The sequence below is a fragment of the Anolis sagrei genome, chromosome 1, assembly GCF_037176765.1.
Source record: "Anolis sagrei isolate rAnoSag1 chromosome 1, rAnoSag1.mat, whole genome shotgun sequence".
NCBI lineage: Eukaryota > Metazoa > Chordata > Lepidosauria > Squamata > Dactyloidae > Anolis > Anolis sagrei.
Window position 1 is genome coordinate 139,408,806 of NC_090021.1, and position 11,204 is coordinate 139,420,009.

General features: G+C 41.0%; 1 protein-coding gene across 1 annotated transcript in view; it reads right to left on the bottom strand.

Moving 5' to 3' along the window:
• WDCP (WD repeat and coiled coil containing) overlaps positions 1 to 10,741 on the bottom strand; it is a 31,732-nt gene extending 20,991 nt beyond the window's left edge. The window contains exon 1 of the mRNA XM_060786917.2: positions 8,642 to 10,741. Within this exon, the coding sequence (XP_060642900.2) occupies positions 8,642 to 10,552 (1,911 nt within the window). The 5' untranslated portion in view covers positions 10,553 to 10,741. The remainder of the gene's footprint in view (positions 1 to 8,641) is intronic.
• Positions 10,742 to 11,204: the final 463 nt, after the last annotated feature.

The following is an 11,204-nucleotide window of genomic DNA, read 5'->3' on the forward strand; positions in this document are numbered from 1 at the left end:
GACAACTACAAGCAATAGTCATTAAGAAAGAGAAAAGATCCAAGAGCAAGAACCGTGTGCATACCCCAAGAACTTATCTTTTTCTCACAGAGACTTTATAATAATATCCAGGAGGAAAAGAAGTTAATAAAGTGTTGTTTTTGAATTATCAATATAGTTCCCAATCTGTTCCCTGCACCATAGGACCTTCCAGATTGACAGAACAGTGCCCATGCAACCAGCATGAAGGAGGGAGATGATTATGCCCCTTTCCTCTGGTTGTATGAAATCAGCAGAGGTGCCTGTGTGACCTAGATGATCTCCCCCCCCCCCCCCCCAATCTTCCTGGCCATCACAGGTACCTCTGCCCATGTCAGAATCTGGCATTTGCGCAAGCAGGAAGAAAGAGAGGAGATCGTCCCCTTGTTTGGTGCTGACTGCGTGGATACCTAATCTGATCTCTGCAAAGGGGCCCACAATGTCCAGGAGCTGGCATGAAGCTGTGTCGTCTGTAGTAGCAGACATGGCAAAATGGTAGAGGTGGGATATATGTTGCCCAAGCAAAGCAGGTACACTGTCTGGCTGAGTAAACAACAGATTCTGCACAAATGCATCTACTACTACGTGTTGGGCAGTGGTTCTCTCTTTTTAAAAAAAATATATTGAAAAGCTTAAAGCAATAATACAGTTTAAAGAAAAAATGTCTTTAACATCAGAAGTGGGAGAACATTTCCATTTATAGAAAGTAAAGTAGGAAAAGAAGAGAGAGAAGGAAAAAAAACACTTTGGTGACTTCCATCTAGTCGTTGGTGGTCTTTAAGTTTTTCTTTTTTAAGGTTACATCTGTTGAATTATCTGCTTCCTCTCTGTCTTCTTCTTTCTTATGATTTACTCTCTTTAACTAATGATATTTATTTTCTGTTGTTTGAAATATTCCTTGACTAGGTCCCAGTTTGTTTCTTTGGTATACCTTGATTTAGTGATAGCCAGTAAGTTAGTTTGTCCATATTCATTATCTCCAGGACCTTATTTTGCCATTTCTATTCTTTTTGGTGTCTCTTTTGATCCCCAGTTATTTGCACAGCAGCCAGAATAGCTTATGCAAAGAATTGGAGCTCAAAAGAGACGCCAGTGGTTCTCAACCTGTAGGTCCCCAGGTGTTTTGACCTACAACTCCCAGAAATCCCAGTCAGTTTACCAGCTGCTAGGATTTCTGGGAGTTGAAGGCCAAAACATCTGGGGACCCACAGATGGAGAACCACTGGTGTTATCGAAGGTTTTCATGGCTGAAATCACTGGGTTGCTGTGAGCTTTCTGGGCTGTATGGCCATGTTCCAGAAGCATTCTCTCCTGAACGTTAGGTGAGAATGCTTCTGGAACGTGGTCATACAGCCTGGAAAACTCACACCAACTCAATCTACTGCCAGTTTCTCTCCTCCTCCTCCTCTTCCTCTCCTCCTCCTTCTCCCTTCCTCCTCTTCCTCCTCCTCTCCTCCACATCCTCCTTCCCTTCCTCCTCCTCCTCTTCCTCTCCTCCTTCTCCTCCCCTTCCTCTTCCTCCTCCTCCTCCTCTCCCACCTCCTCCTCCTCCGCATTTCTTTTCTGCCTTTCTCCTAATGATGGGGCTCAAGGTGGCTGAAAACAAAAATAAATCATAATTGTTTCTCTCTGCTGAATCTAGTTAGGGCAGTATCACAATACGTCCTTTCTTTACCCTATCCTTTGGGAGCTTTCAACGTATCCATGCATTAATCGCCTTCTGTTTTGAGGAGTGCATTTCCACTTCTTAATGGTCTTTTTAAACCTCAGGTTTTGAAACGGCCTGGCTGTTCTATCACCCTGTAAAAGAAAGCCATATCGCCCCCATCTTTCATCGCTTTTCATGACTTCTTTTATGTCTTCAATCCAGTCCAAAATTGCTTTCCTGATTATAAAAATGGTTTGTGGGTTTATTAAAGATGACCCCCTGTGAACTATAATGATTCAGCTTCTCCTTGGGCCAGTCAATTGCCTTTTCTGGTTTCATTCTCCTCTCTGCCCTCTATCCTCTTGGTTTTGGTCCCCAATTTCCCTCTATCTTTCTTGACTTTATTGTGTACATTTATCTTGCTTTATTGAGGCCATCTGGAGGACTGTTTTCCTCCAGACACGTCTGCTGGGCTCCAAGGTTTTAGGGGGAGGCTTCATCACCTTCACAACCAAAAATTCTTGCTAAGGGAAGCTGGGCTGACTTTTCCCCTGCTGTCCTTCCTACTCCTTTTGGTTAGGCAGGTTTTGGGCAACTCGCTCCTGCTGACAGTGGGGATTTTTTTTTCTATGTTTGATTTTTTTCTTATTGGTGTGTTTCAAATTGTCCTATACGATGCTTTAAGTCTAATTGGTTTTGAATATTTTTATGCTTTAAATTTTATTTTCTTCCTTCTGTGAGCTACACTTAATTCCATTTTTGGGGAAAATAATTGAAAATTTATTTATCTTTCTAATTAATAAATAAATTCCTGGCATCTCCAAAAAAATTCCTCTTTGAAATGCTGAACAGCCACCATACGTAGAACAGTGTTGCTCAACCTTCCGAATGCCGCGACCCCTTAATACAGTTCCTCATGTTGTGGTGACCCCCAACGATACCATTATTTTCATTGCTACTTCATGACTGTAATTTTTCTACAGTTATTAATCGTAATTAAATATCTGGTATGCAGGATGTATTTTCATTCACTGGACCAAATTTGGCACAAATATCCAATACGTCCGGATTTGAATACTGATGGAGTTTGGGGGGGGGGGGATTGATTTTGTCATTTGGGAGTTGTGGTTGCTGGGATTTATAGTTCACCTACAACCAAAGAGCCTTCTGAACTCCACTAACAATGGAATTGAACTCCCATGACCAACACAAAATACTGGAAGGGTTTGGTAGGCATTGACCTTGAGTTTTGGAGTTGTAGTTCACCTATATCCAGAGAGCACTGTGGACTCAAACAATGATGGATCTGGACCAAACTTGGCATGAATACTCAATATGCCTAAATGTGAACACTGGTGTAATTTGGGGAAAGTAGGACTTGACATTTGGGATTTGTAGTTGCTGGAATTTCTAGTTCACCATCCAATGATGGATCTGAACCAAACTTGGCACAAATACTCAATATGCCCAAATGTGAACACCGGTGGAATTTGGGGGGAAATAGATATTGACATTTGGGAGTTGCAGTTGCTGGGATTTATAGTTCACCTATAATCAGAGAGCATTCCTAACCCCACCAATGATAGAATTGGGCCACACTTCCCATACAGAACCCCCATGACCAACAGAAAATACTGTGTTTTCTAATGGTCTTTGGCGACCCCTCTGACATCCCCTCGTGACCCCCAGGTTGTGACACACCAATGTAGAACCAAAGGGACATCTACACTGGAGAATGAATCAGTTTCACATGGCTTTAATTGCCATGGCTCAATGCTATGGAATCATGGGAGTTGTAGTTTAGTGAAGCTATCGTTTTTGGGAGGAGAAGGCTGAAGATCTTGTAAAACAAAAACTCCCTTGATTTCATAGCACTGCGCCAGAACAGTTAAACTGGTGTCAAATTGTCATTATTCTACAATGTAGATGCTGATGGGCACTAACTGCAGCCTGAAACTGAGATTAAGAAATTAAGCTTCTTTGTCCACCTTGTAATTAGATGGTGAGTTAAGATTTGGCTGCTTTCAAATGAAGTCCAAAGAACAGTTCCATTTATACTCAAACATTAGTACTACGTTTTACCTGAAATTTTAAAAAAGTGCTCCTGAACATATCTTTCTTTTCACTTTCCCTTTATAGCATACACCAGCTCTGACTTCCTTTTAAAATTGCTAGGAAAGTATGCACACAAAATGGCATTACAACAGAGCAAGACTTTTTTTCACAACTTTTTTCATAAAAACCAAGCATTTACTGATAATTAACCACTTTAAAGTGCTAGACTGGCGGATTTCCCCTCTTATAAAGCACAGCTTGAAGTATTTTCTGTAGAGTCCACTATAAACACTACTAGTTGTTGCTAACAGATTTGTGGGAAAGTCTGGGTGGTGTTCAGAAACCATTTATTATTGCAAAATTTTTCATGACTCCAACATTGAGCTATGTAGATCCCAGTTTAAGAAACAGTGCTATAGAGCGCCAAGCATTTTCAACATTGTGATAATAGTGTACCCACTGAATGGTCAAAAATTAAATCAGCTCTCTATAAATCAGCTCACCATTTTGTGGTGGAGAGGGTGGAGTGTTGAATAGACCTTTTGGCCATGAAAAGTTACAGATTTGGGTATTTATAAAAGAAGACAAAAATAGATTTTGAAATAGCCAACTGGAGGATTTATTAGTGTAATGACAAGGAGAAATCTTTGTTAGATGCTAGTTCCATTTGGTGTGGTTCCGGAAGTCATGGGAAGTGGTTCACGGTTGGGAATGGGGAGGTGGCGGGACAGGGAAAATAATACTTGCATTTTGATTATTGAATCTTGAAGATTGTATGTTTCTCTCTCTCTCTCATAGATCACAATAAAAATGTATACCAAAAAAAGTTCACCTTGGACTTGGCTTCTATCTGTGTATATCTGAAGAAGAGTAGACTACAAGGCTAATACCATTGTTATCTAGATGGCTTGACTCAATAAATAATAATGTTTCGATTTTTTTAAGTGATAGAAAATTGCCCCAGTATTTGCAGTTAAAAGCTGTAAAAATGTTGCACCCCGAGTTTTCCTTTTGAGAAAGATATTGCATCTGAATGGATAGGCGCTAATCATTTCTTCTGCAAGCTATAATATTAGGACATCAGGCATGTAGCTGGGGGGGGGGGCTTGGGGGGCTTCAGCCCCCCCCCCCGCCGAAATTCTCATGGTGGTCCGCGAGAAGGACTTACTGGTATATTATTTAAACTATTATGTTTATTCATATCATGATCTGATCACCATGCTCAATATATCCCATATGCATGGGGGTATTGGGGTAACGATACAAAATTTTTGCTAGGGTAGATCCTCTTTCACTCAGACTCAGCCCCCCCGAATCAAACTCAGCTCCCCCCGAAACAAAATCCTGGCTACGGGCCTGTAGGACATAAAATACTTCTGCAATTTATCAGGCTACAAGAGGCCTATTGGGTACAGCCCTTTGTGCCTCTCACAGTGTCCAAGGCATAACCCTCTGCGATCCTGCTCCCTAGAAACAGTTATCCAGAAATAAAATCGTTCTGACCCCGAGATAAGAATACAGTCTACCCTCTGTATCCATAGATGCTGTATCCATGGATTCAGCCATCCCCAGCTTGAAAATATTGTAGAATTCATGCAATTCGACTCTCCACTGTAGAATTAATACAATTGGACCTCACTTGAAATGCCAGGTCTCAATGCTATGAGATCATGGGAAGTGTAGTTTTGCAAGGTTTTTAGCTGCCTCTGGCAAAGAGTGCTGGTGGATCCCAAAACTACACCTCCCACAATTTCATAGCATTGAACCATGGCTATGGCAGTTCAAGTGATGTTAAACTGCACTGATTCTATAGTGGAGATGCACCCTGGGTTAGCAAATGGCTATGAATCCTTCTTTCAACTCAAAAGAAGGACATGTGGACAGGACACAGGGTGCTTCCAGACAGCACCAAATTGCGGGTTTAATAGGTAGGACAAAAAAACTCAGGACCTTAGAGCAAGTGTGCACACAGACCAGTTGGTCCCGGGATTTGTGCCTGCGATGGCCAGACTTGCTGCTTTGTTCTGGGATTTCAAAGCCTATAAGATGGCCACTGCAGGACGTCCGCTGGAAATTTTGGATTTTTTTAAAAAAACCTTTAAATGGCAGATGCAAAACTCATATCGTTTGTATGAGTTTTGTTCCTGGGTCATACATATCTGTTCCTCATTGCTTTTATCTTGAAAAGATGGCAAAAGTTGACTGCAGGGCGAAAACTTTGTTCTGGCAAGAGGAACTTCATCCTCCACACATTTAATTAAGTTTGTGACACAAAACAAAGTTTGTGGAGTAGAACCACTACTTTCAAACTCAGAACTACACTATTAAAGAGGAACTGACACTTTAAAGCAAGGGACAGAACTTCATCATTATTATGATCATTCAGTGGCTGCATGGCCATCTCTCCAGAAAGGTCTGGTTGTGCACTTGTGCCTGGGAACAGCAGGGTGATGTTCCTTGTTTATGCATATTTGCTCCTCATTACTTTTATCATAAAGACATGGGAAAAGCTGATTACATGGCAAGACCTTTGTTTGTGTGTCAGAAACTTCATTAGATGTGTGGAGGACGAAGTTTCTCTTGCCAGGATAAAGTTTTTGCACTGTTGCCATGTTTTTAGGATACAACCAATCAGGAACTGACATGTATAATCTAGGAACAAATCAACACAAAAAAACTTATTTTTCGAGTGTAACGTCATACAAATATCTGTATTTTCTGGCCAGAACTGGGATATTCCCGCAATGGAGGGAATAGTATTTAGTGCTTTGTAGTGATTCCTTCAGTGTTTTCAGGGGACATCATTTGGCCACCCTACATTTAGAACCGGGAGCTCCTAGGAGAGGCCCACAGTCTACAATGATGAACAGAAGATATAGCTGGGAGATACAGTCAGGGGAGGCAAATTGAAACATACACATGCAATGTCAGCTACTTGTGTGGACTCAGTTTGTAGTTTAGGGAAACATTTTGTACTTGTTTAACGTATTGGTGATCTACATGAAGAAACAGGAAAAAGCAAAACAATGCATTGTGAAGTCTGTATAAGGAAGGATTTACAGCATTCAGTAAAATTGCTACTGTGTTTATAGTGAATGGTACCAATGCAACGACTATAGGCGTGCTAAACTATATTCAGAAAATACCAACACACACAGTTGTGGAAGGACACAATCTTGTCCCTCTCCCTTGATCAATTTTTCATTGGTGAAAGATGAGAAAACTACACCCACTCCTTACTTATGCAGCTGAGAGGGGCTGTGTTTAATTTTAGCACTGTGACTACTCAAGGTCAGAAACTGGATACGTTATACCCCACTCCCGGCCACCATGACCAGTGGCTATGTGGCTGAGGACGATATAAATTGTAGTCCCCCAAAATAACATTTCCAAATTATTCTGGGAACGGGAGAGAAAAGAAATAGAAAGACTCTTCTATAGTGGAAGCTATAGTAAACATTCTCATTTACGCTGGAGCCATTAATAGTACAGACTGTTGTTATAACAGAAGCAATAGCCATAACACTATGTAACACAATTTCTGGGTTATAAATGTCGTTTCCTAATTGGTTCTGTCATAAAAACATAGAGTCTCAATCAATTCAATGCAGTTTACGACAGCCACAAAAATGAAGTTTCTAGAGTATAACAACTACTTTCAAAATAAGTACCGCACAATTAAACAGAAAATAAATAACACTTTCAAACCAGGAACAGAAAAGATTTCAAATTTTGTTACATAGTATAATATTAGCAGTTATGGATCCCAGGGCAAAGGTCTAATTCCTCTATGAATGGGCTGCTTCTGCTAAACTTAGTATCAGTATGGCCACGGTCAAAGGAGAGTCCTATATCTCCGCTCAAAAAGCAACAACAAGAAACATAGCACCCATAATTTTATAACAAGCAATTTTGGAATGTAGAGTTTAATTTTGCTTCTTTGGCTCACGAATACACACACACAGTGTTGTCTAAGAACCAGAGAATATGTTAGGATACAATCAGCAATATCTCACCAAAAGGGTTTCTTGGATGACAGAAGAGGAAAACATATATATTGCAGTGAAAATCCTGCTGAATTATTCAAATGGAAATAATGTATTTTATGCTTAATACATTAATAAAGTATAGCTAAACTCATACTAAGCTATGGGAGGTGGGAGAGTTTTTATGGTCCTCGGTATTGCCTTATGCACTAAAAAACATTAAAATGCCAGTAAGCAATCAAATATGTGAGCACATTTATAAACTAGTGAGAAAACTTGAGAAATTATGAATACATGGGGAAAGATTTCTATCTCATTAATAACAAAGCAAGGAAAGAAAATAATGCTTTCTGCACATGTAAAGGAATACAAAACCTTATCCATAGATTTCAATTTTAATGACTAAATATGAATATGCTACATTTCCTGAACCCTCTGGAAAAAAGAGGGTGCAGAAAATGTAGCTAAAAGATTTATGAAACTTTGAAGCACGTTCATTGTTGGCCCAACTTTTCAAAACATTTTAAAAGCTGCATATGTTGAATGCCAGGTATGAGTTATAGTAAATAATGTTTTCGAATGTGAAAGCAATTATATTATGAGAAATCAAAAGCAGTTCAACTGTGTAGTAAATGAACAGGACTGTTTTTGAAAATATCTAAAGCAGTTCCTCAAACCGTGCTCCTCCAGGTGTTTTGGACTTCAGCTCCCAGAAATCCCAGCCCGTTTACCAGCTGTTAGGAATTGTGGAGCTGAAGTCCAAAACATCTGGAGGAGCACAGTTTGAGAAACTCTGCATTAAAGTCTCGAACACAATCACTCAAAGTAATTTCTATTTAAATCAAGCACAGAGTAGAGCCCCTGTCAAAATTATGCTGAATACTGAAACAAAGTTTCCACCAGCAGATTACCCAGAAGGAAGTTGGGTTGTTACCTGATAGGTGATGTGAACAAAAGGTGGTTCTTGAGAAGATGGGTAGGCGACCGATAATTTGTTCCCATTTTTAGTGAATTCTGTTATTTCCAGAAGTCGCAGTTGCAAGTCATTAAAACTTCCACACAGTCGTTCCAGATTTCTGGATATCTGACACGCCCCTTTTTCACTGGCCAAAGTGTTGTTTTTCGGAGAATTTAGAGTTTCTTGTATCACTTTAGGGGAAACACATCGATGGGAAAACCTGGCAGATGTTCCAAGACCAAAGAGGGCCACTGATCGGTTTACTGGCTCAGTATCCAATGTTTCTAGAGCAATGGTTGGATCTGCCAAGGCTCTTCTTTCGTCAAAATCACTCATGCTGGAGGATGAACTGTGTTCATAACTGGGACTCTTCAGTTCTTCCAACATGCGCCTCCTTCCACTAGAAGACTGGATAATAGTGCTCCCTGGTATTAGGAGCTCCCGGCCTACAACATGATTCTCTGATACGAGATTCTCAAAATATTTTCTTTTCCCAGGTAGGTTGACTGACGACTCAACACTAAAAGGAAGACTTTGAGGAGTATTAGATTTGGCTAAAGATTCTTCTTCGAATGATAATTCTTTGATCATTAGGCGGATGATATATCTGTCTGAATTAGATGATGGAATAAGTGCAGGGTCAGTGAACTTTTGCTTGCCAATCAAAATCAATAAGAGATTATCCGTCAAAAAGGTTAGACCTTTGGGTCGTTCACTTTTCTCTAGCTGGATTTGTTGGATGTTGGGCATGCAGAAGGAGGTTACAGAATAGACCAAAACAATGTTACAAGTATTCGAGGCGATTGCCACAGTTTGAGCTTTAAGGTCAAAGGCAATTATATCCGGGACCAAAATACCGGGAATACTGACTTTTCTGGTTGTGGTTACTTTACCTTCAAAAGTCACTAAAATCAAGTGGGACGAATCTTGTCCAGTTCCGGGAGTATAGTCCTTCCTTCTCAAAGTAATCAGAGGGCTGGGATCAGATCTCCGATGGTTTGCAAGGATATGTGTTAAATCAACCGGGCCTGATGAGGATGAAGCCACTGACTCAATTGTTGCCGATTTGTCAGATTCAATGGACTTTCTCCTCAAATCCATAGAATATTCCTCATCCCCAAGTACCAATGTAGACTGTGATGTGACAGACCCCGTTTCAGTACCTACTGGCAACTCAAATGTAATACCTGCATTCAAGCCACATATCTTATCAAGAGGAAGCTCAGTAGCCACAGCAATCTGGAAATCCACAGTGGCTTCAATAGCACAGATATAGCTCCCAACATCAAATATCGGGCAAAAGGAACATGCACTTAATGTCTTCCTGGCATCGTCCCATATATAGGAATGAAGAGCGGTGCTTATGGCAACAACCAAGCGACTGCCATCTTTGGTCCAGCAGGCACAATGAATGAGACCACTGCTTTTGATATCGGCTTTAACCCTAGAGTTGTCTGAACGAACAGCGTACAAAACAGAAGCATCCCTTTTGGTAAGCACAGATAAAATGTCCCTCTTGGGATGCCACACACAACCCTGAGGAAGCAATTGGAATGGCTCACCAACCTCGCAGGTCTGAGAAACCACGAGTTTGTTCTTTTCTGCGGCACTGTGGCTCAGCTGCCAGACACTCACATGTTTCTTGTGCTGAACGGCAAGCAGCGCCGGTGTGTTGGCAGAGTGGTGCGGGCTCCAGTACAGCCCGTGGACATGTTCAAACTGGCCAATGACAGTTGAGTCTCCAAACTTCAGCTCCTTATTGTGATAGTGCAACGCCGTCAGGGCCACTTGCTTGCCATCTGTCCACGCGATCCCGTGCATTGGGTGAATGGCTTGATATAAAGCATTTAGGCCACTTCTCAGAAGTTTGGCTTTTCCTAATTCCATTCTTTTATTCAATGCCTTGCGCTCCAAAACACAAGCTCCACAGGATTCATCAGATCCAACTGGAGAGAAGAAATGTTCTTCCACTTTCGTTGATGACAACAGTTTTCTTTTCTTCCAAGTGGGCAGCCTCCTCCTCTGTTGCTGATCTAAAGGACAGATCTTATCTGCTCATCCTCTACCCTTTCCTGGGTGGAGCTGTCACTCTCTCATGTGATGCCTAATGAGATTTAACTAATTGCCGTCTCTCTTCCATGGCATTTACTTGGAAGCCTATTTTTAACTCTTAAGGGCAAGGCTTGCTTTTAAAAATAGTCCGCTAATACCTCTGGTGAATAAAGTCGCTTTCTTCATTGAATGGTGGAAAGCCACAGTGTCGTTTTTGGCTGCAGCGTGAAATAATGACCTGACACTTCTGTTCTGACAGCCTTTGATGAGAAGACTAAGGAGATTTCATCATATCCTTGAAGGAGGAGGAAAGGCTAGTAATACTCAGCTTTGTCAGCCTTTCCACGGAAACAACAGTGACAGGACAAGAAAAAAAAGGAAAACAGTGTTTTTTAAAAAGTTCTGTTCTGTGGGTGGGTGACAGACTGCTTGACAGACTTTCCTTCTCCATTTTTTTTCCTTATAACTGTGTCCTGCCGGCCAAACT